Source organism: Pan paniscus, chromosome 3, assembly GCF_029289425.2.
Source record: "Pan paniscus chromosome 3, NHGRI_mPanPan1-v2.0_pri, whole genome shotgun sequence".
Classification (NCBI taxonomy): domain Eukaryota; kingdom Metazoa; phylum Chordata; class Mammalia; order Primates; family Hominidae; genus Pan; species Pan paniscus.
The window spans coordinates 77,796,183-77,822,311 of NC_073252.2; the positions used below are offsets into that span (position 1 = coordinate 77,796,183).

At 38.7% G+C, this 26,129-nt stretch overlaps 1 protein-coding gene across 1 annotated transcript; it reads left to right on the plus strand.

Annotated features, from left to right (window-relative positions):
• The first annotated feature begins 345 nt into the window (after positions 1-345).
• Positions 346-26,129, plus strand: LRRC66 (leucine rich repeat containing 66). Its single transcript, XM_003806452.8, has 4 exons — positions 346-2,690; positions 16,405-16,574; positions 21,841-22,030; positions 23,620-26,129. The coding sequence occupies exons 1-4, from the start codon at positions 2,195-2,197 to the stop codon at positions 25,404-25,406; spliced, it is 2,643 nt and encodes an 880-aa protein (XP_003806500.1). The 5' UTR covers positions 346-2,194; the 3' UTR covers positions 25,407-26,129.

The window sequence follows — 26,129 nt, forward strand, 5'->3', positions numbered from 1 at the left end:
AAAGTAATGTACCTGTGAATGGTGACTATATTTTTTTGTTGCTGATTTTGTTACATTAGCTTGGTGCACCATTGTATATATAATGATCTCAGCTTTGAATGTAGAAAAAATATCTTTCTTCCTGGGCAAATCAATTCAATTTCTAGTATTGCATAAGAAGCACACTGTAAAAATAAATCACTCCTCCATGCTGTAGGCTACCTTTGCTGTTCATGGCCATGTGTACCTGAATTTAAATGCCCTTGAAAATATGGGAGGATTGACCTTGTATGAAACAAAAGTTTTAAAGTTACATTGTAAATTTCATTCACTTCACTCCATGCATTCATTTACACACAAACAACATAACCCAGTGACAGACTGCAGACTATTTAAAATGTAAAACATTGGATAGATAGATAGATAGATAGATAGATAGATAGATAGATAGATAATGTTCCTTTTTTTTGGGAGTTCAGAACAGATACAAAGCAAAACAATAGCAACGCTGAATGTTACTAATGTGTATCAATTCCTTCAGTGTTTACTGAAAGATTTCTGTAAGAATAAAGACAAATATGGGGGCTAAAGCAGGAAAAATGACCAGGCCATAAGATGTGAGATGAATCTGGAAGGATACACAAGACTGTGGCTGGCCGGGTGTGGTGGCTCACTCCTGTAATCCCAGCACTTTGGGAGGCCAAGGTGGGCGGATCACCTGAGGTCAGGAGTTCGAGACCAGCCTGACCAACATGGAGAAACCTCATTTCTACTAAAAATACAAATTAGTGAGATGTAGTGGCACATGCCTGTAATCCCAGCTACTCGGGAGGCTGAGGCAGGAGAATTGCTTGAACCCGGGAGGCGGAGGTTGTGGTGAGCTGACATGGCGCTCTTGCACTCCAGCCTGGGTAACAAGAGCAAAACTCCATCTTAAGACTGTGGCTAAGAGGAAAAGGCATTGAACTTGGAACTGGGAATGAACTGAAAGTGAATTTCAGTATGCGATATGCATAGATCATTCTTTGCAGAAGCCACATCTTGTAGTGGCTCCACATGAATTTATCAAGCTAGGTCATTAAGTTTACCTAGATAACACAGGCTTTGAATACCAACCTGAGGGATTTGGACTATAGGCAATAAGGAGCCCTTTGAGGATTTCAAATGAAGGAATAATATAGGAAATACGTTATTGTAGGAAAATAATCCTTTGGAGTCACCTAGGATGGATCACAAGGAAGGAAAGTCAAGAGGCAGAGGCAAGAAAGTCAGTTAAGCCATTTTAGTATTTCAGACTGCAGTGATGAAAACTAAACTGAGTGCCATTAGAACAGAAAGGAAGGGACAATTTCTTGGAAACTCATATACTCAATAATGTGATTATTTGTACACACAGTGGCTTTTAAGTGGAATTTAGTTTAAAACGAATCACAAAAATTACCCATTTTTAAACTTATTTTTGTGATACATTCAGCCATTGTAATTTGTACACACTTCTTTTTAAAAACTTTGAATTTTTTCTCAAAAATGTTTGGTACAAAAGATACTCAATGTTTCTGTATCGTATTACATCTTCATGGCTTGGAGCCAGAACATGTATTTCATAACACATTATGTTGTATGTATCTAAATGATTTCATAATGAGTTGAAAAGTCACACAAGCCACACAGCAAAACTTGTATTTCTTCTAGTCATGAAAAGTAAGAGCCTCTTTTGTGAGTTGAACTTTTTACTCATAGAGTTATGGAGGGTCACGGTTTAGTGTAACTGGTTGTCATTTATGTAATAAACCACATGGTTGATTACTATGTTGTAGATAAGCATAATAGACTTTGCTCTGTATTAATGGCCTGCAAAGAAACAGGGAAGTCTTTAATCTTGGTAAGGTTTCATTCATCCCAAAGCACACTGTGGAGTGAAAACTACTGGAAAAGCAGATGCAGAGGTGAGGCCTAAGTGAATATGTATTTTCTGAAAAATCAGGGGAGTCCTTTCTTTAAAATGTGACATAAATGTAATTTTATACTATGGCTATTTCATTTTGGTAGCTACATTTTCATGCCCCAGTAAGAAATCAAACATTCGCTTAAATTGGCAACCAAGACAAGATAACTTTCCGAAATCTTAAATTGAAAATTAAATTTGCTGCTTATTGCTGTTAGTTTTTATATATTATTGTGAATAAGTCAATTCATTTTCCTTTTTCCAGGCATTATGAAAAACCTCTATTTCAGAGTCATTACCATAGTTATAGGTCTTTATTTTACTGGAATAATGACAAATGCATCAAGAAAAAGCAATATTTTATTCAATTCTGAATGCCAATGGAATGAATATATTCTGACAAATTGTTCTTTTACCGGAAAGTGTGATATACCTGTGGACATATCACAGACAGCAGCCACTGTGGATGTAAGTTTCAATTTCTTTAGAGTTCTCTTACAATCTCACACGAAAAAAGAAGAGTGGAAAATAAAACATCTGGACCTCAGTAACAATCTCATATCAAAAATAACCTTAAGCCCTTTTGCATATTTACATGCTTTGGAAGTGTTAAACCTCAGCAACAATGCCATCCACTCCCTCTCATTGGATCTACTCAGTCCTAAGTCCTCATGGGTGAAACGCCACAGAAGCAGCTTCAGAAACAGGTTTCCATTGCTGAAGGTGCTCATTCTTCAAAGAAATAAACTCAGTGACACTCCCAAGGGTGAGTACAATTTTAACTAGGCAGAGAAACAATGCTTATGTGGAGTTGTTTCATGTTCATAAGAATTCCACATTGGTTTTCAGGTTCAAGGGACAGCTGAAAGTAAAGCAATTTGATCAGAGCACATATAATAATGTTTCTTAGTGGCATTGGAAGTTATAGTGTGTGGAATTTACAGCTAATGAAATTTAGTCTCCCATTAGTATATCTGACATTAATGGTATGTGCGGTTATCGAGACACTAGGAAGTATTTAAGTGCTAAATAATAATGAGTGATTGTAAGTTACCTACTTTAATTATCATGTATTAGTTAATATAGAAAAGCACTGAGCAATAACTAGTTCAAATACATTTAATATGTAATGCAATTCAAATTAAATGTTGCCATATTATAATATTTTTCTTCTTTGAGTACATTTTGCCTCAGTCTATCTAGTTGTCCTCCAAACTTACAGCAGAAGTATCCTAATATTATATTATATTGGTATGTAAACCTTCTGATTATCAAGTCAAAATCAGAATTCCTTATCCTAGTTTCTAACAGGGTACTCCAAGTAGCCTCCAATAATCATAAATTCTCATCTGACATTCAATAGTCTACATGTTGGAGTTCCTTAACGGATACACCAATGTTTTCTTTGGAAAATATATCAAGTTCATAAAGCAAAACTTCCTTTGCCCTTTTTATATTCCAGAGTGCTAGACAATTAATTTCCTTTCCTTGTTTGTTTTCAGGCTTGTTCACTCTTTGCTAAGCACCTCCTTTATATAAGACATTATTCAAAAAAATGTATAAGGTTATTGTTCTCTTCCTCCATTCCAAATTGTGCATATTTGGTTTTTCTTATTATCCAGTTCTGACATTTCATGTTTTTATTTTCATGCTCTTTCTCCAGCTTTGTTTTAAGCATCATTTTGGCAATAATAGCCTAGCAGGTATAGGAATTATTACAGTCACCATGTCAGCAGAATTGTTTGAGAAGGGTGGGAGTCTTATCTCCCTGACCTTCTCCATAAAAGTAGTATGTCATATTTTCAGTGTAAATGAATTGCATTTTATTTTATTTTTATTGTATTGTTTTTATTACAAGAAGAATACCTGTTACTTATAGAACATTTAACAACTGAAGAAAAATTTAAAGGGAAAAATTAAAGTCATTCATGTTATATATGTTCTTCAAGTTTATTATTTATGCCTATTTGTACCTTTTTCTTTCAAAATTGGATCATACTGTCCATATTTCTAATTTGTATTTTCATATCATAGAATATTTTAATAACTTTATATAATTAAGCAATCTCACAAATATTTCAAATAGTTGGTTTTTATATATGCATATATCATAATTGGTTTAATCAAGCACTAGGTTATTTCCAGGTTTTGTTTTTTGATGGACGTCATTATAGCTACATATATCCATATAATATAACAAAATTTTTTAACTGGTATGGTAGATGTGATCTCAATCCACAAACTCAAGTGTACTAGAGATATAACCTTCTGTTGTCTGTAGTAACATAATTTCCGATTCTGAGCCCCCATTAGTGGGAGTCGTAGGGATACTTAACATCAGTCTTTCATCAGCTTTCCTCTGCCTTTGCCTGGATTTGTACCCAGCTTGAGAATCGTATACTCTAACAAGGCATCAAATCGTATACTCTAACAAGGCGTCGAATCGTATACTCTAACAAGGCATCGAGGGGTGAGCGTTCCTTATCCCTGCTACCCAGATAATATTTCTTTTCAGCCTCTTCAGTTTGGAGAAAATTTCTTCTCCCTTTTTTTTTTTCCTCAAAACCCTCTGTCTGGAAATCACTTTCTTCTAAAGGGTTAGGGTTTTGGAAAACAAAAGCCAGAAAGACTTGTAGACTCAGATACTTTCTGCCTTGCCATATGCCTTCCCTGGGACAATGAACGTGGAGCCTACTTTCTGTGTGAATGGAGAGAAAGAGCAAGAGGAAAATATAGGGAAGTAAGAGATTAACATGTCAAAATATTACCCCACCACAAGAGTAAATAGGGAAGTGCTGAGTTTCTCTCCTTAAGGCAGATGAATTCCCCTGAGCTAACTGAGGGTTAGGACTAATACAGTTCCACTTAAAGACCAAATATCCCTATAAATGCAGATACAGATCCATCTTCTTTTTTTGAGTTAAGCTTTTGCCTCCCAAAAGATCAAGAAAAATGTTCAACTTGAAGAGGAGGGGGAAAAAAGAAGTGAAGTGAGCAAATTCTGTACCTGAAATTCTATTAAAATTCTAGCAAATGAAGACATAGAGAGATGAATGAAAAGAGATAGACAGTGGAAGTTCAGTGTAAGGCATGAATCTGATTGGTTATAATTCAGAGTCCTTTTATCCATAGTATTTTGTGATTTAAATTATTTTCCCATAATCATCATATTAGTTTTCACTAGGTTGAGTCTCCTCTAACAACTTTTCCTATTTTATGATTCTGTGACTATGGCTGAGTTGCTCTGACTTTGAAATCCCATTTTGAGGGGAACTGCTGGTGAGAGAGATGCTGCCTAGGGCATGCCCTATTTTTGGCCTATTTCTTTGTTCTTCAATTCTTCACTCTAAGTCTATTTATAGGTGACATCTGGATAATATAAGATTTACTCATTGGATCATTGTAAGGATAAAATGAAAAAATGTATCTCAAAGACCTAACTTAACGTGGTATTTGGCATAATAAACTGTCACAATATAAATATATGAAAACTACTTCAGAATGTTGTCTGAAGATTTACCTTGCAAATACTAGTTTTTATTATTCTCTTGGCATAAATTGAGAATAACAGTATATTTAGAAACAAATAATTAATTTTTGTCTAAATCTCAAGGTTTTTTTTTGTTTTTTGTTTTTTGAGACAGAGTTTCACTCTTGTTGCCCATGCTGGAGAAAAATGGCACGATCTCGGCTCCCCGCAACCTCCGCCTCCCAGGTTCAAGCGATTCTTCTGCCTCAGCCTCCCAGGTAGCTGGGTTTACAGGCATGTGCCACCAGCCCGGCTAATTTTGTGTTTTTAGTAGAGACGGGGCTCCTCCATGTTGGTCAGGCTGGTCTCGAACTCCTGATCTCAGGTGATCCGCAGGCCTCACCCTCCCAAAGTGCTGGGATTAGAGGCGTGAGCCACCGTGCCCGGCCTCAAGTTATTTTTTAAAATGTTCAACAACTATTGAAGTAGTAGCCCACTATAATTCATGAGCAGATAATTATTTGTGTCTGACTATATAGGCACTTGCATTCATCTAAAATAATAATAAATTAGAGAGATCTCAGAAAGCAACAATCAAGCAACCTTTGTAACTATGTACCACATATTTTAAAATGGGGACTGTTTCTAGAACCAATGAAAAGTTGCTTTCACTCAGGAAAGCCCATTTGTGTAAGGGTGAGATATCACACGAACTAACCCTGTCTTCAGAGTCAGTTGTGGTGTCACCAATAAGCTTCATGTTGGGAAAATGCCCAAAAGAGGTGCTGGCCAATGCAATTTATAAAACAGAAGCCAGCCATGAATTTAATTTTAATGATGCTTCTACCTTCCTCCCATATTTTTGGAATACAGCATTCATAATTGAAAAACTAGTTTAAAAACATGAAAACAATGGGATCAGTCTCTGGTTAATCTGTCCTACCTTCATCAAGCAGTATTTTTGGAGTGCTCACAGAGTAACTGGAAATGCAGCAGGAACAACATCTTGTTGGGATTCCAGTTAGGTTGATAGACCAAATGTAGCAGCCTCACATTAACCAACTAAGTTCTAGAACCTAAGAGATAAATGTGTTAGAAATAAGATAAAATAATACCTAACATTTGAAACTGGGGGAATTAAAAAATACACAGTGTATTATAAAAAACTAAAGTATATTGTGTTCCTTTATTCATAGAAAATTAAAGATTTCATCCTGATTGCTACTGGATTATGGAATTATCAATAAGCAATGTACTCAAAACTAATTCAGGTTCTAAAGAAACAAAAAGTATATAAGACACTAAACTAAGAAGGCAAGGCCTTTGGCTAACCTACATAATTTGACCACAATAAGATCTGACCTAATGAATCGAATATCTTACCCAGGACCATTCTAGACTCTATTCCAATTCTTAATTGCTCTTTGGACTAACAGCCATAATCCCTGAATATTGTTTTATGTTATCAGGTTATCACACTTGGGAGAGCACTTAAGAAGTTCATAGTACAGAAGGAGTATTTACTAAGTGTAATGTCTGAGTATCCTTTCTGTGGCCTTTTTTTCTGAGAGACAGGTCATTTCTTGGAAATAATAAAACTGCCTCTGGCCACTTAAATGCAAAGGCTAATAAAATTCCTGCCTAGTGTGGCCTTTGTAATCTTTAGAAAGCAGTTCAATAAATAATTCCCTTTCCACAGAGTACCTCTATATTTTCCTCCCAGCATTCAACTCTCCTCTCTTGAAGTATAAAATGTACCCCTGATGTCCAAGCCCCAGCCGTGAATGCACCATACAGCCTCTTTTCACTCATTTGACTACCCTCTGAACATTGGCTCACCAAGCAAAAATATTAAAAGGACACATTTTCCCATTGAGAAGTGCAGTCAAGTACCATGCAAGAGTTTTCTTAAATTTCCCAACTCCATCCTGAGAGACGCTATACAAACCAGGTCTGTACCAGTTCCCTTAAAAAAATAAAATCTTAATGATCTAAAATTGAAAGTAAAGGAAAAGTTTTCATTCAGGAGGTGTAAACTGAACTTCCTGGTCTTTATTCTCATCTCCAGAAGAAGTTTACCTTCCTCTTGGAAAATCTCAGCTTGATATTATGAGGGGAGTTAAATAAGAGGATTCTCTAATAACTGCATTCAAAATCAAAATCACCCTCTCCCCACATGCTTGGGTATGTTCGGGTCCCACTCTTTTTATTTACTCCTTTTTTTTCTTCTTTTTTTAGACGGAGTCTCACTCTTGTCACCCAGACTGGAGTGCAGTGGCATGATCTCAGCTCACTACAACCTCCACCTCCCGGGTTCAAGAGGTTCTCCTGCCTTAGCCTTCCATGTAGCTGGGATTACAGGTGCCTGCCACCACACCCAGCTAATTTTTTTGTATTTTTAGTAAAGATGGGGTTTCACCATATTGGCCAGGCTGGTTTTGAACTCCTGACCTCAAGTGATCTGCCTGCCTCAGCCTCCCAAAGTGCTGGGATTACAGGCATCAGTCACCGTTCTCAGCCTGTTTACTTGTAATTCTTTTACACATCTTATATTACACTATTTACTTGTTTGTTGACCTTAAACAAGTCACTTAACCTAAAAAAGCCTCCTGGTCCTTATCTTTAACTGAGAATAATCATATGTATAGGGTAGGTATAAGGTTTAGAGACAGCGTGCATCAAGACTATAACACATAGAGTGATGATACATGTAAAACATCTCTCATAGTGCCTGGCACACAGCAGGTGTTCAAAAGCATTAGTTCCCCTTTAGTGCCACTTGATCGTCCTGAGTCTTTAATTCTATATTTCCTGCCCTGGTCTTTGCTGTAACGGTAACTTCCTTGATTTCAGGCACAATAGATAATTAAAGGGGATTCTCATTCTCTGTCTTCAGATGTTTAGAGTATTCACCAACAGTCTGGGTGCCTCTGTTCATATTTATATAGGTCTGCATAATATTGGAAGCCTCTGCTCTTCCTTTTTCAGAGCACTTTTTGATCTGTCCTCTGACTCTCTGAACCACACTGACTCATGAAACCATCACCACTATCAAGATAATTAAAACAAAAAGTATATAAGATACTCAACTAAGAAGGCAGGGCCTTTGGCTCACCTACATAATTTGACCGCAATAAGATCTGACCTAATGAATCAAATATCTTACCCAGGACCATTCTAGACTCTATTCCAATTCTTATTGCTCTTTGGACTAAAAGCCATAATCCCTGAATATTGTTTTATGTTATCAGGTTATCATACTTGGGAGAGCACTTAAGAAGTTCATAGTACAGAGGGAGTATTTACTAAGTGTAATGTCTGTCACCGCAAAAGCTTCTTCATCCCCCTTTGTAATCTGTCTTTTCCACCCATCCCTTCTCCCCAACCCAGGAAACCGCTGATCTCCTTTCTGTTTCATTATAGATTCACTTGCATTTCTATAATTTTATATAAAAGGAATCATACAATATGTACTTTTATTTTTGGTCTAACGTCTTTTTTCAGCATAATTATTTTGAGACTTATCCATGTCGTTGTATATATTAAAAGTTCATTCCTACTAAAAACAGAATTACAGTTCGACCTAGCAAGCCCATTAGTGGGTGTATATGCAAAGGAAAAAGTAAATCATTCTACAAAAAAGACACATGCACTCATATGTTCATCACAGCACCAATCACAATAGCAACTACATGGAATCAACCTAGGTGCCCATCAACAGTGGATTGGATAGAGAAAATGTGGTACATATACATCATGGTCTCCTACACAGCTCTAAACAAGAATGAAATCATGTCGTTTGCAGCAACATGGATGTAGCTGCAGGCCATTATCCTAAGCAAAGTAATATATTCTCGCTTATAGGTGGGAACTAAATCTTGGGTTCAAACAGACGTAAAGATGGGAACAATAGACACTGGGGACCACTAGAAGGAGGAGGAGTGTAGGAGGAGGGAGACTAAAGCTGAAAAACTACCTGTTGGGTACTATGCTCACTACCTGGGTGATGGGATCATTTGTACTGCAAACCCTCAGCATCAGGCAATATACCTGTGTAACAAACCTGCACATGTACTCGCAAATAAAAGTTGACATTATTTTAAAAAATAAGACAAAAAGAAAAAATTTTGTGAACCGTGGGGAAAGGTTCATTCCTTTTCATTGCTGTGTAGAATTCCATCATGTGGATTCATTTATCTGTTGATGGACACCTAGATTGTCTTTTTGGCTATTAAAAATAAAGCTGCTAGATCTTTCATAAATGCTCTATGCCAGGTTGATGAAATTCTCTCTATTCCCAGTTTGCCCAAGACCTTTTCTGGATTCACTGAGATGATCATATGGGTTTCTTTTTTAATCTGTTAATTTGGAGAATTGTGTAGATTTTCTAATATTAAATCAACTTTGCATTCGTGGGATGAATTCCATTTTGTCATGATTTATTGTCTTTTTTATATATTTTGGATTCAATTTGCTAAAATTTTAAGAAATTTTACACCTATGTTCATGAGGAATATTGGGTTATTATTTTCTTTTGCTATATTGTTGATGTCTAGTTTTGGTATTAGAGTAATGTGGGCCTCATAAAATGAATTGGGAGATATTTATTCCTCTTCCGTCTTCTGGAAGTGTTTGTTTAGAATTGGCTTTGTTTCTTCCATAAATGTTTCATAGAATTCCCCAGTGAAGCTATCTGAACAGGAGTTTTTTCATGGGAAGGTATTTAATTACAAGTTTACTTTCATTAATAGATGCAGGGTTATTCACATTATCTATTGCTTTTTGAGTGAGTATTGGTAGTTTATTAGCATAAAGCTGTTCACAATGTTTCATTATCCTTTTAGTATCTATAGACTCTGTAGTAATGCCACCTCTCTTATTATTGACACTGATAATTTATATCTTCTCTTTTCTGATCAGCCTGGCTAGAAATCTTTTTAAATCAATTTTATTGTTGTTAAAGAACCAGCTTTTGGTTTTATTGATTTTTCTCTATTATTTTTACATTTCCTACTTTATTTCTTCTCTGATCTTTATGATTTCCTTTCTTCTGCTTACTTACAATTTCATTCATTCTTGCAAGTTTCTTAAAGGGGAAGCTGAAGTCAATGACTTGAGGCATTTCTTCTTTAATAGACATTTAGTGCAACTTGATAATAAATTAGTAATTTGCCTCTAAAAATGTCCCACAAATTTTGATATGTGATGTTTTCATTTTTAGTTGAGTCAAAATTATTTCTATTTTGATTTTTCTTTGTCCCATGGGTTATTTAGAAGTGCGTTATGAATATCCAATAATCTGTGGATATCCTAGAATTCTAGCTTTGGGATTTCCAGTATATATCTTAAGATCACAGTCTATTTTTATTTGGTATTAAACTACTTGCCTGTAATATAAGAACCTTACAATGGTGTTCTCCCATTTTTTCCCCTCTTCTGTTCTTTGTGCAAGTATTGTCCTACATTTTACCCCTATATATAATTTCCACAATATGTTTTTACTATCTTTGCTTCACAATGTTGCTTTTAAAGAGATTTAAATATAAGAAAAAATATTTAACCTACATAAATTTCTGGAGCTCTTTGTTCCTTACTCCAGACTTCTATCTGGTTTCATTTTTTCTTCTAAAGGACTTCCTTGAATATTTTTTCTACTCTGGGTCTACTCCTGATGAATGCTTTCAAATCTTTATTGAAAAGGTCTTTATTTGCCTTTGTTTTTCAAATATATTTTTACTCAATAAAGAATTCTAGGCTGACCGTTTTAAAGATTTTCAGTTTGTTTAAATGTTGCTCCATTATTTTGAATTTGCATTGTTTCCGATAAGAAATCTGCTCTCATCCATATCTTTATTCTTTTTATAGTGTTCCTGACATACACTCAATTTAAATTTTTGGCAATCAAATGTATTAATATTTTCCTTTATAATTTCTTCTTTTAATCTTAAAAAAAACAGCTTTCCCCGTGTGCAACTACACCAATCTTTTATTTATATGTGCCTTAACTCCATGGATGGCAAAATTGTCAGAGAAGATTTTTCAGGCATATTATACTTATAATCCAACTGGAATTTACTTTGTTGTGTGGAGATTAGAATAATGTTTGCAGCAGATCTCTGGAATTTACCTAGGTCAAATTATTTAATCAGGAGCTCTTTTTCTGAAAACTTGATCTCAGAGCATCTCATCCCACCAGTCAGGGCCAGCTAGGTATCATGACCTGGATTTTCTGCAGACCAGCGTTGGGAAGCCATCTAGCCTATCAAACAGCTTCTGTTCTCATCTTCGTCCTAGCAGCAGCCCATTCACAAGATAGTGTCAGTACTTACAAAACTTAATCCAGCATAATTCACACACAGTCACCTGAGGCTAGTAGAACTCCTGCCAGATCTCACTAAACAACTTTGATTCTGTAAATTAAAAAAAAAAAAAATTGGCAGTCAAGATCTCTAACCCTACTCTAATATAGTTAGTTGTTATTCCTCAAGGGCTCGTCCCTATTATCTTGAAAGTTACACATGGGTCCCAGTCTGTTCCACAAGGCCCTCATTCAGATCAGCAGGCCACCAGGCCATGTTATTTAAATGACACTAGCAGAAACCAAGAAAGCAAGCCCTGCCACATAAGCATGCTTCAGATCTTTGCTCACAACACCTCTGCTGCCATTCCTTTGGCCAAAGCAAATTACATGGCCAAACTCAACTCAGTGGGATGGGGAAGTGTATTCTGCCCACAAGACAGTGAATATTTGATGAACAATCATCCAAACTAATGGACCTGGCTTCCACTGGACTCCAAAAGCTTGAAGATCATAGTAATCAAAGACATATCTCAATTCCAGCTATGAGAAACAATTTTTAAGGAATGTAACAAGCATGGAGGCCTTAAGTGATTTTCTTTGGCTCACATCAAAAGTCACAAACAGGGCTGGGAGCAGTGGTTCACACCTGTAATTCCAACACTTTGGGAGGCCAAGGTGGGAGGATTGCTTGAGGCCAGAAATTTGAGAACAGCCTGGGCAACATGGTGAGATTCTATCTCTACAAAAAATTAAAAGAAAAAAAAATAGCCAGACATAGTGGCACACACCTGTAGTCCAAGCTACTCTGAAGGCTGAGGCAAGAGAATCGCTTGAGCCTAGGAGTTCGAGGTTACAGTGAGCTATGATTGTGCCATTGCATTTCAGCCTGGTGACAGAGCAAGATCCTGTCTCAAAACAAAACAAAAAGTCACAGATAAAGGTGGAATAAACCTCAGTCTCTTAAGTTCGTCTCCAGCACTGACTCTAGTACTCCGTGACACAAGCAGATTAACTAAGCAACTCCCAATACATCTGACAATTTCATTATGTACCATGGCCCAGACCACCCTTTTGTGGTTTTGAGGGAGGGTTGTTTTTATTTGTTTTTAGTTAATAAAAGATGGGCATGGTTAAAGGGTAATGATTAAGAGATCTAGGTTTTGATTCCAGCTCCACCTACCATGGTGTTGTTGGGCAAGTTCTTAACTTCCCTGAACTTAGTTTTTTTTCATTTGTAAAATGTTGTTAACTCCTCAGGCTTTTTGAAGATTAAAAAGAGATGTCTGTGAAATGCTTAGAGCATAAAGAGTACACAATTAGGAGCTTAAAAATAATTTCTTCTGTCACTTTTTTTTTGTTTTTTTGTTTTTGTTTTTTTTTTCTTTTTTTTATTATTATTATTATACTTTAAGTTTTAGGGTACATGTGCACAATGTGCAGGTTAGTTACATATGTATACATGTGCCATGCTGGTGCGCTGCACCCACTAACTCGTCATCTAGCATTAGGTATATCTCCCAATGCTATCCCTCCCCCCTCCCCCCAACCCACAACAGTCCCCAGAGTGTGATATTCCCCTTCCTGTGTCCATGTGTTCTCATTGTTCAGTTCCCACCTATGAGTGAGAATATGCGGTGTTTGGTTTTTTGTTCTTGCAATAGTTTACTGAGAATGATGATTTCCAATTTCATCCATGTCCCTGCAAAGGACATGAACTCATCATTTTTTTATGGCTGCATAGTATTCCATGGTGTATATGTGCCACATTTTCTTAATCCAGTCTATCATTGTTGGACATTTGGGTTGGTTCCAAGTCTTTGCTATTGTGAATAATGCTGCAGTAAACATACGTGTGCATGTGTCTTTATAGCAGCATGATTTATAGTCCTTTGGGTATATACCCAGTAATGGGATGGCTGGGTCAAATGGTATTTCTAGTTCTAGATCCCTGAGGAATCGCTTTAAAGCTAGGCATGATCACTCCCTCCACTTAGCTCCTAGGGCACTTACTCAATTCAATTAAGCACTGAGATATTTTAGGAATCATGAGTTCACATCCTTATATAGGCCAGGCAGGTATCATGAAAATGTTAAGAAAGCTGTAGCTTCTTTCATATTGGTGTCTTATTTTGCATTTTTTCTGACAGACCCATATTAAAAGATGTAGGAATATGCTTCTACGCACAAAGAAACATTTTCTCCAGAGGTTATATTCAAAATATTTAACAACTGGCCTTCAGCCTGGGCTCCACAGTTGGATGCCTCCTGGCTGTAGTGCTGGAGCCAGGTGCTGCTGGACTGAGGGGAGAAGATAGACTGAAGTAAGTGCTCAGGGCAGCAGGGCAGTGCACAGGGACTTGGGCAATGGTCATTTCCAAACCAATATGGAAATATTTTTTACCAGAATAAGCTGACTATAAGCCTTAGTTCTCTCTCATTCAAAAAAAAAAAAAAAAAGTCTTCTTGGCCTATCCTTTGTTTTCCTGTTTTTTTGTTGTTGTTTGTTTGTTTGAGACAGAGTCTCACTCTGTTGCCCCAGCTGGAGTACAGTGGCATGGATCTCGGCTCACTGCAACCCCTGCCTCCCGGGCTCAAGCACCACCTTACTGGCTAATTTTTGTATTTTTAGTAGAGACAGGGTTTCACCACATTGCCCAGGCTGGTCTTGAACTCCTGACCTCAAGTGATTCACCCGCTTCGGCTTCCAAAGTGCTGGGATTACAGGCATCGGCTACTGCGCCCAGCCTGTTTTCTTGTTTTTGATAGAGACATGAGTACAAAGAAATGATAGTCTTCTATAAGCTCACGCCCCCATTGACAGCAGGCAGCCTTCATTCAGCTCCAGCCAAATGTCATCTTGTGCCAATTAGAACTTCCAGTTTTCTTAAGAGAAGCCAGAAATGCAAATTTTTATTGAATTTTTAATGTCAGTACAATGATTTTTAAATCACTGTGCAGGCCAAACATGGTGGCCTCTGGCCTACTGAGTATATACTATATTCTATCAAACACTGCAAAAATTCAAAGATGTGAATTCTGCCCTGAAGGGACTTGATCATCTGATAGACATGCAAACAAACAAATAAAAATTAATTTTATGGTTGGATGGTCCATGTGATGAACTACTCTGTATAACTCGAAGTAACTTTACTTCGAGTTTATGTCTTATCATTGGACCATATTAAACTCTTTAAAGAGTAAAGATTCTATGCTGTCCATACTTGTCCTCAGCACCGACTGCCTTGCCCATAATGTTTTGATTGATTCGTCGTCCTGACGATCTCTTGCTTAGCATGTATACAATTAAGTGAACATATGACAACCTTGATGGTGCAGCCATTTCAATTAAGTCATCTCCCTGTATAATCAATCTTACAATAAGTACCTTGCAGACAGTAGGCAAGGAAAAAAGCCTCCTGTAATTGAACCAACCTGATCTTATTATGTTGATTAAAGACACAGGCTACATGCAAGAACAATGCAGAAGGAAATGTAAAAATGCAGGCACTTCCTTCTGAGACCCATATGGGAAATGAAATTTGAGAGACAGCTATGACTGGCACCTCCTTCTCAACCTTTATTTATTTTCAGTGCCAAATGGACCTCCTGGTTACTCTCTGAAATCAAGTGAAATACAAAGGCAGAGACCAAAATTCAATTTGATTATTTTCCTGGAAAACAAAATCTAGCTATAACTTACTACCTTTGGAAAACACAAGAATGCCTAGGAAATAGTCATAATGTCAACAATAAGTAGCTATAAGAAAGGACATGGCTACAAAATAGAATAAGACAACCGGGTGTGGCGGCTTATGCCTGTAATCCCAGCACTTTGGGAGGCCAAGGCGGTGGATCACTTGAGGTCAGGAGTTCGAGACCAACCTGACCAACATGGTGAAACCCCGTCTCTACTAAAAATACAAAAAAAGAAATTAGCCTGGCATGGTGGCAGGCGCCTGTAATCCCAGCCACTCGGGAGGCTGAGGCAGGAGAATCACTCGAACCCGGGAGGTGGAAGTTGCAATGAGTGGGGATTGTACCACTGCACTCCAGCCTGGGTGACAGAGCGAGACTCTGTCTCAGAAAAAAAAACAGAATAAGAAAAATCTTAAAACTGGAAGAATTCATCCATGTAGATAAAGCATCAAAACAATTTTTTTCCTCTATTGTTTAGCAAGATTATTTAGTTTTACTATATAGTTCAATCAAATAAATATTTATCACGTCTTTCAATCAAAGTTATATTTTTAACTGATTCTCTTATTTTGAAAGTAGTACATGCTCATTGAAAGAAAGAATTCAAAAGTGTTCAAAACAACGTTTCTTTTCTTATCCCTCTTCACTTCCCTCAACCATCCTAGTCCTAACTCTAACTGTTAGTAGTTTAGTTTATCTCCTGCCAGGCCTTTTCCTGCTCACTCAAAATCTATGTATATGTTTGCATATGGCTCTTTTTCCCAAGGACATTGGACTTATACTCTATACTATTCTGCACTTAACTTTTTTCTTCCAGTTCAGTCAGTTTATATGTTGATCTGTCTCATTCTCCTTTGAGACCACATATTATTTCATAGTATTAATATACCATACGTTGTTTAACAATACCTCAATTGAGAACTCTTAATGTTGTCTCCAATTTTTCACCATTACAAACAGTGCTGCAGTAAATTTTACCAGTTTAGATTTCAACTTACTTTTTCATTTTAACAGGACTGTGGAAACTGAAGTCATTGCAGAGTTTGGATCTGTCATTCAATGGGATATTGCAAATAGGGTGGTCTGATTTTCACAACTGCCTGCAACTGGAGAATCTCTGTTTAAAGAGCAACAAGATATTCAAAATTCACCCACAAGCCTTCAAGGACCTCAAAAAATTACAGGTTCTAAAATCATTTTTATAATATTTGAATAAGGAAGACACATGGGCAATTACATTAGAAGCATATTTCTGTTGAAGAGTTTCTTCATGTCCAGTAGCACTGGCTATTAATCAAAAACTGTTAGTCTATTTTAAGATCCCTTAAAAGAGCTGAAGTCTCTTTCTTGCCTCAAAAATCAAAGGCCACAATAAGGGACATGAATTTTACTCCAACATAATACTCAACAGCAAGAATTGACACATTATTTTTCTAAATCAAATTATATCCAACTCCAAGATTTCACTTACCAGTTGGCAAGGAATTAAATGTTAGTTATTAGTGAGGCTGTCTCCCTAAGCTATAAGATTGGTCAAAGGTCCCAGGGGTCTTATGCAATATGGAACGCTTGGGGAGGCCCCGCTAAACCACCCTGGCTGATGCTAAGATGTCAACAACCGTGGACTAGATGGGCCTCTGAAACCCAGTGACCCTGTTGCTTCCATTTCAAAATTGGACACAAAACAATAAAAATGATAATGATATTTCCATACTTGTATAGCACGTGTGCCACATGCAGTTCTAAACGTCCAACCCATATTGGGGAGATTTATGTCACATTTTGGCCCAATAGTTCCTGTCTCTGGCGCATTGCAGTTAATCTCCCAAGGTGCCAATTATACTACTGTAAGGGTAAGGAACTCCTGAAGCCCTGTTCCAGGTCTGGCAGCTTCAGCCCCTTCTCCTCCAAGCACTTTTCTCCACACCCTTCCCTTTGGGAGAATGTTGTAAAATCTCCTCTCAGTGGTCTTTTAGCAACACTGGAGTGGCCTGCAGTGTAGCACTACTAGATGGTTTGGAAGAGTCTTTAGTCCCCCATCTCCATAACCTCCACGACAACTCCCATTCTTTGTATAGGCCAGCATCATTCAATAGAAACATAGAATGTGAGCCGCACATGCAATTTTAGATGTTCCAGTAGCTACAGTGAAAAAGTTATAATAAGCAAGTGAATTTCTTCTTAGTGGTAAGTGTTATTTATCCAATATTATCTTTTACACGTCATCAATATAGAAATTATTAATGAGATATTTTATATCCCCTTTTCATAGTAAGTCTTCAAAACCTGGTGGATATTTTGCACTTACCACACATCCCAATTTGGACCACCCCTGTTTTAATTGCTCTATAGCTACATGTAAGCTCTTTGAGGACATACATGATATCTGTTTTGTTTTCCAGTGCTTAGCATATGCCTAGTACCTGATATATATGTTTAAATACTTGTTAAATGAATAAGTGGCTGATGGACATGGATAGGTGTATTAGTCATCTATTGGTGTGGCTATCATATTAAGCAATGTCAACATAGAAAACTGAGGTTTTCCCAGTGTTCTGCAAAGTGCTATTCAGGCATAGCTGCAAGATAAGCCTCCAACTCCCCACTTCCAACCAGAATGGCTCCTGGAGTCCCTCTTCTGTAGAAGGGAGACTAGTGAAGCAGTGATGGGGAGTGTGGCCTGGAGCCAGCTGCCTGGGCTTAAACCTAGCCTCGGCCACTTTCCAGCCACACTATCTTAGGCAAGTTACCAAATCTCTCTGTGTCTCACTTTTCTCTTCTGAAAAATGAAGACAATTTAGTTCCTCTCAGAGTTTTGTGAGAATTAAGTGCTTAGAATACAGTAAGTACTTTATAAATGTAGTCTGTGTATAGAAATTTTAAAGTGGCCACTGTCGCCTGCTCTTTTAACATAGAAATCTGATTCTCCCACTTCTTGGTTAAAACACTTCTAAGATTTCACTGCAAGGACCTGACCCCTGTCTGCCTCTCCAGCCTCCTTTCAAGCCTCTTCCCTGGCTCCCTGCACTCCTGCCTCTGTTTTCACCTCAAGTCCTCCCCACTTGCTCATCCTTTGCCTGGAGCCGACTTCTGTTAATCCTGTCAGTTTTGCTAAAATATTATTTCCTCAAGGAGGCCTTCCCTGGGCCTCCAGATTAAATTAATTCCCCTTTATAAACACTTATAACATGCTATACATTTCCGTTTCCTCTCATTGTACTTATCCCAGCTGAAATTACTTAGTTTTAGGTATGATCAGTTGTTAATGCCTGTGTCCTCAAATGCTTCTACCCTATCGTAAGCTCTTTGAGGACATACATCATATCTGTTTTCTTTTCCAGTGCTTAGCATATGCCTGGTACCTAACACATATTTTAAAATACTTATCGAATAAACAAAGGAATGAATACATGGGTGATGGACATAGATAGGAGTATTAGTTATCTATTGCTGCATAATACATTACTACAAACTTACCAGCTTAAAACCACACACATAGATTATCTCACAATTTCTATGAGACGGAAATCCAGGCATGGCTTACCTGGGGCCTCCACTTAAGGCTCTCTCAAGAGGCTGCAATCAAAGTGTTGGCAAAGGCTGGAGTCTAACCTAAAAGCCCAGCTAGAAAAGGATTCACTTCCAAGTTCACGTGGCCGTCGGCAGGATTCAGTTCCTTGTGGGCTGCTGGAGTAAGGGCTCAGTTTCTTGCTGGTTGTTGGCCAAAGCCTGCCTTCAGTTCTGTGCCATGTGGGCCTCTCCATAGGGCTGTTCACAACATGTCAGCTTGCTTCAGAGCCATCGAGGAAGAAAGTCTGCTAGCAAGAACATTATAATTCTTTGTAATGTCATCATGGAAGTGGCATTCCATTGTTTTCCATAGTCTGTGGTTAGAAACAAATCACTGGTCCTGCCTGCACCCAAGGGAAGGAGAGTACTCAAGGGCCTGATCACCAAGGAGGCAGGATCACTGGGGACCATCCTAGAGTCTGTCTGCTACAGTAGTCATGAGGACAGATGAAAAGGTCCACTTAACTTGGTAGTTAATTGGTAGTATATGGTATACTCCTTGTATATGTAATTTGCCCTTCATCTGTTGTATTTCCTGTGCATTTTTATTGTGCTCTATGAGCCTTCTGCAGTTCACAGGTAATAGATGTCACAGGCAGACTAAAAATCAACCTCGAGAATGTTTTATATACAGCTGTAATTCTCAATGCACTGTAACTGCCCCAGAATCATACCATTTCTTCTCCTCCAATATCCCTTCTGCATGTTTGGCAATATCTCTAAAAACTGGTTTTGGAACATGATGAACATATTTGGTACCAAAAAAGCTGAATATCAAAATGGATGTTGTTTTCTTCTGGGCAATGAATTTGATACTTGCACTATTCTATGTGATTTCCCATGTGGAAATCTTTTCAGAAGCCAGATAGATTTTTCAAAGCATACATTTATCACCATGCTTTGATGGGATGAAATAAGTTTCACTGACATTTCAAATTAGCATTTCTTTTCCTAATCTTATCCCATTCTTCTTAAATGCAGTGATTTGTGAAGCAATATTACATATGCTTCTCCCAACCTTTCCATAATGTATACCCCTTTCAAATGCTGGTAGATGGGTATTTCTTTAGCCAAATTGGACCATTCTGTTTTACTCCTCTCTCAGAAATTTTTCCTCCTGAGTCATTTTATTAATTTTCTATCCTCCCTCCAGTTTTGCTTCTGGTTCCATGATTTGTAATATAATAAGACGCTAGGACAAAAAATAAATGTAGACATGCACTAAAAAGAAAATAATTACCTAAAAAACATTAGAATATTTCAATCTGTTGTCAAGCGATACATAAGAAAGCTACTGATCGTCACCAAGACCAGACTAAAGCTAAGTATTTTTTCTTTCCAATCCCACAGTCTCCCACCTCCAATTTTTGGCAACCTTCCTTTGAGAGTCAACACTGCTTGGCTATTCATTAATGGAAAACTCACGCTTATTACCCAAGTTCACAAAAAATTGTGATTCTGTATGTAATGGTCTTGTTTGTGGCAATGTTTGATTATTTGCTTGAATTTACATAACCCAAAATGTAAATGCTGATTTTTCACGGGTGTCTATAAAGCAATTGGCCTTGATAACATTCAGCCTTTCTAGATTATATTCATCATCCTCTTTTTTGAAAGCAAGGACTGTATTTTCATCTTTATGATTTTCTCTTCTCCTAATAACCATGTGCCTCTCCCCAAACCTCATGAGCCACCCTGGTGCCTCTGCCCCAGGCCTCCTCAACCCAGCCCTTCCTTCACTCTAGTGTAGCAGGGGCTCAGGCACCAAGAGGGTATGTTCTGCATTGGAAGGCACACAGCTGTGAAGCCAGATCAGATTTCAGCTCTACCATTTCATTAATTCCTTCCTTCCTTTCTATTGTTTACACAGCACCTGCTATGTACTAGGTGCTAGGGTCTATGTGGGATATACTGTGTGGCTTAACCCAGCTTCTTCCTCTGTAGAATAGGTGAAAATGAGGAAATTGTTGAGATCAGAGATCATGTATGTGAAGCACCCAGTAGCATGTCTGGGACCCAGCAGGGCTCTGCAAATGGCAGCTAAAACTCCTCCTAACTGTGCTTTCCCCTGCTATGTCATGCTCCTGTCGTGTCCGACACTTAAAGATCCTGCTCTCTGTTTCTAGAGCCACTGGATCCTTCTTGTTCCCCTTTCCCCTTCATTTCTGATCAGACTAGAAAAATAAGTCATACTGCATGTACTGAATAGCCATGGATGTGGAGAAATGTACTACTACTCTTGAGATAATATTTGATTCAAAAGACCTCTCTCTGAGGTCAGGTGCGTGCCTGTAATTCCAGCATTTTGGGAGGTCAAGGCCTGGGGAGGATTACTTGAGCCCAGGAATTTGAGTCCAATTAAGCAACATAGTGAGATTTCATCTCTACCAGAAAAATAAATAAATAAATAAGATTTCTGGTCAACCACAAGTCTGTGTTCTGTGTCTTCATCATCCAGTATTTTCTGCTGCTTTCAAGATTGCAGTAGTTCTAGAAATTCTTGACCTGGTATCCAATTCTAGACCTTGATAACATGAGTATCTAGGTTTTATTTAACAGTACAAATTACACTCAGGAAAGAAGGAAGAGAAAATGATTAGGCATCAAATATAGGCATGATACTTAAAGCTTTCACATACAGTTAATGCTTCCAGCAACCCTGGGAGGGAGGCTTATAGAAAGTAAACAATTTGTCAAGACTCATAAACTTTTTAGGGGTAGAACAGAGACTTAAAACCCCACTATTCCCTGACTTGTAAACCAGTGTTAAATCCATATTGCCTCCATAGAGACATAAACAGTAGTTTTCTGTAACTCATTTATTTTATCTGTAAATGTCTTTATCCACAGACCATCCTAAACTTGTTTCTTCTCAAACAGGTCATAGACCTTAGCAACAATGCTCTGACTACCATCCTACCAATGATGATCATAGCTCTAGAATTTCCCCATCTAGTGGTTGACTTGGCTGATAATAACTGGCAGTGTGATGATAGTGTGGCAATCTTTCAAAATTTTATTTCTGAATCCTGGAGGAAAAAGTGGAATGTCATTTGCAACAGGTCTATAGGTAAGTCAGTAATGTCTCTCTGAAAAGGCTCCATTTATAATGAAAAATGCACATAGACATTTTAGTCTCTTTTGAAATAATGACAGTCCCCATGAAAGCAAAAGTGCTGATCCTTGGCATTAGTCAGTCTTGGGCTGTGTCATAGAAAAATCATTGGTGTCAAATAACTATTTTCCTCAGTTCATCAATTATTTTCTTCATGTGGTCAAAGAAACACAGTTCAACTCACTCAGCATCAATTGGATTTGGTGAAAAGGAGGAATTCCACTAGAAGTGAGTTTTGTTCTGACACACCAAACTTTATTCTCAAGAACCATAGACAGGCTGTTGGCATTAGACAAGAATTAAAAATTGAATAAAATTTAACGTCACAGTTTTATCCAAATTCCTAACAAATAATCTATTAAAGAAAGAACTTTAAAAATTAGAAACATCATTATTTTAAATGTTTGCTAACACTCTAAAAGTGTGATCCTCTACATACGCAAAACACACACACATATTACAAAAGCATATTTTCCTTTAATTTGTTCCTTGCCCCTCTCCTAAAGTGCTGGAATATGTTACTGGGGCTGAACATTCTGGGAAGCTTGTTTTCACTCTTAACTACCTTGGCTAAATCTCAACCTCATATCTAGAAAAAGAAAAAGTCCATGAAAAAAAATGAGTCATAGATTCTGTTCTATTCAGGACTGCCATTCAAGTAGGAACATGGCCATGCCTACCAGGTTTAGAGGAAATTCATGAAGATCAGAGAGAAGTCTTAATGTCATCAGCTACATTTGTTTGACTCCACAACTGGCATTCTGAGGGTAGAGAGCAAAATGTAAGGAACCAGTAAAGAAAACGGAATATTTTTGCTGTTTAACAGCACACAGAGTCGGTAAGATTATGGAGAAAGGAGAAGCCATGTACATGTGGCTGTCCCTCTAGTCTGGCTTCTTCCTCCCACAGGCAGCAGTGAGGCAGGAAGCCTAAGGCACATACAACCTCCAGGACCTCTGAGCAACAGACCTCAGCCTGATAGCCATGTGTAAATGCGTACAGCCATAAACATGCTGTTGGCATTAAACAAAAACGAATGAATGAATAAAATTTTTAAACTGCTTATCATCATGTAATGTACCCTTTAACATATAGCTAGATAAGGACTGAGGAGGACTCACAGAAGCTTCTGAAACCACTAGAATCTGGAGCTGGGGCAGCGGCTCACACCTATAGTCCCAGCTGTTCAGGAGGCTGAGGGAGGAGAATCGCTTGATGCCAAGAGTTTGATACCAGCCTTGGCAACATAGTGACAGCCCTTGTCTCTGTAAATAGGAAAATAAAAAAAAAGCAGCCCAGGCGTGGTGACACACACCTGTAGTCCCAGCTACTCTAGAGGCTGAGGTGGGAGGATCGCTTGAGCCCAGGAGTCTGAGGCTTCAGTGAGTTATGATTGTGCCACTGCGCTCCAGGCTGGGTGTGCCTGGAATTCAAAATTCAAAAAAATTGAATTTTTTTCAATTCTGTAAAAAAGAAAAAAGAAAAACCCCTGGAATCTTATTTCAATGTTCGCTCGATGTGTATTTTTTAAATCCCACTTGCAGGGAGTGAGGAGGCCAACGGGGGCACTCCCCAGAGCAGGATTTCCAGGGAAACCCGCCTTCCTCCCATTCATCTGCATCGCATGAAAAGCCTCATAAGGAGCAAAGCAGAGAGGCCCCAGGGAGGAAGGCACACGGGCATTTCCACTCTAGGCAAGAAGGCAAAGGCCGGCTCTGGTCTCAGGAAGAAGCAGAGACGGCTGCCAAGGAGTGTTAGAAGCACCCGCGATGTGCAGGCTGCCGGCAAAAAAGAGGACGCTCCCCAGGACCTGGCTCTGGCGGTGTGCCTGTCAGTGTTCATCACATTCCTTGTCGCCTTCAGCCTGGGGGCTTTCACAAGGCCTTATGTTGACAGACTGTGGCAAAAAAAGTGCCAGAACAAAAGCCCTGGCCTGGACAACGCGTATTCAAACGAGGGCTTCTACGATGACATGGAAGCTGCGGGGCACACACCACACCCAGAGACCCATCTGCGCCAAGCATTTCCTCATCTAAGCCTCTACGAGAACCAGACCCCTTTCTGGATGACACAGTCACACCCACACGCCACCGTAATTCCTGATAGAACTCTGGGAAGGAGCAGAAAGGATCCTGGCAGTTCGCAGAGCCCAGGACAGTGCGGGGACAACACCGGGGCAGGAAGTGGAAATGATGGTGCAGTCTATTCCATTCTCCAGAGACATCCACATGCCGGTAACCGTGAACTAATGTCAGCAGCGCAGGACCACATCCATAGGAATGATGTTCTCGGAGAATGGACTTATGAAACTGTGGCCCAGGAAGAGCCTCTCAGTGCACATTCAGTGGGCGTCTCTTCTGTAGCTGGCACGTCTCACGCTGTCTCTGGCTCAAGCCGTTATGATTCCAATGAATTAGACCCTTCCCTCTCCGGAGAAATAACAGCTTCCCTCTGTAAAATGCTAACACATGCAGAAGCACAGAGGACTGGAGATAGTAAGGAAAGAGGGGGCACTGAACAGTCACTTTGGGACTCGCAGATGGAATTTTCTAAGGAAAGGCAAGTGAGTTCATCCATTGATTTGCTGAGCATACAGCAGCCAAGGCTGTCCGGGGCAAGGGCTGAGGAAGCGCTTTCAGCCCACTACAGCGAGGTTCCATACGGTGACCCAAGAGACACAGGCCCATCAGTCTTTCCTCCAAGATGGGACAGTGGCCTGGATGTCACTCCTGCTAACAAGGAATCAGTGCAGAAATCCACTCCTTCTGACATTTGCTGTGAGTTGGAGAGTGACTGTGACTCTGATGAGGGGTCTCTGTTCACTCTGAGCTCCATAAGTTCAGAGAGTGCAAGGAGCAAGACTGAAGAGGCAGTGCCTGATGAGGAGTCCCTGCAGGACGAGAGCTCAGGGGCAAGCAAGGACAATGTGACGGCTGTAGACAGTCTTGAGGAAAATGTTACCTTCCAAACAATTACAGGGAAATGCAAGAATCAAGAAGATCCCTTTGAAAAACCTCTCATTTCTGCTGCAGACTCTGGCATGTACAAGACTCATCTGGAAAATGCCTCTGACACTGATAGATCTGAGGGCCTGTCACCCTGGCCCAGGTCACCAGGGAATAGTCCCTTAGGGGATGAGTTTCCAGGCATGTTCACTTATGATTATGACACAGCTCTTCAATCCAAGGCAGCAGAATGGCATTGCTCACTTAGAGACTTAGAATTTTCAAATGTGGACGTTTTACAGCAAACACCACCATGTTCTGCTGAAGTTCCCTCAGATCCTGATAAGGCTGCCTTCCATGAAAGAGACTCAGACATTTTAAAATAAGAATCTTTCATTAAGGAAATATTCACAGCTCTAAACAATATTCTTTTAAAGATCATGGCAGGGGAAAACTAAAGCCTTCACAACAAGATCCTGAAGGAGACAACATGAATTCCAACCAGGTGGACACTGATGCAAATGAGGGTTTTGTGGGCCCACTTGAGGGCGATGATTCTAGAAGGGTTATAAGCTAAACACACTTGTTAACATCCTATGGGGATGAACCTGCTCTTCAGTGTGAAAGAGAGGGGAATATTTTGAGATCATTCCAAGAATCATGCACCATTATTACAAGAGCTCCAAACAAAACCAGTTCACTGAGAACACAGGAGCACTTCATCAATAGGTTGGGGTAAATATTCAGAAGAGAATCTGTTGCAGTTAGACAAAGTGGTTCTAACTTTCCTTCTCAAATACAGACCTGGAGCAATCTGATGGGATTTGGCTCTCTGAAAAGAACAGCTTTAGGATGACAAAGACAAGGATGTTCAACTTGATCATCAAAGAGAATTCAAATGACATTTTTTCATACATATTGAAGCACTTAAGTGGAAATGCTGGATAGATTTTAATGAATTCTGAACACACACTAGCACAACTTCTTGGAGGCTGATCGTGAAACTGCAAAATTGGAAAAGTTCTGAGTAAATATAAATGTTTTTAAATAAGTTATGTTAAAAGAGAAGAGGGGCCACTTTTTAGAATAAAGTGTAAATTAAAAATCAA

Excerpts from the sequence above, each read along its gene's own strand:
- LRRC66 (XM_003806452.8), top strand. The coding sequence starts at position 2,195 with ATGAAAAACCTCTATTTCAGAGTCATTACCATAGTTATAGGTCTTTAT. Across the intron at positions 16,575-21,840 it reads AGGACCTCAAAAAATTACAG|GTCATAGACCTTAGCAACAA; the intron begins GTTCTAAAATCA and ends CTTCTCAAACAG. Across the intron at positions 22,031-23,619 it reads CATTTGCAACAGGTCTATAG|GGAGTGAGGAGGCCAACGGG; the intron begins GTAAGTCAGTAA and ends TCCCACTTGCAG.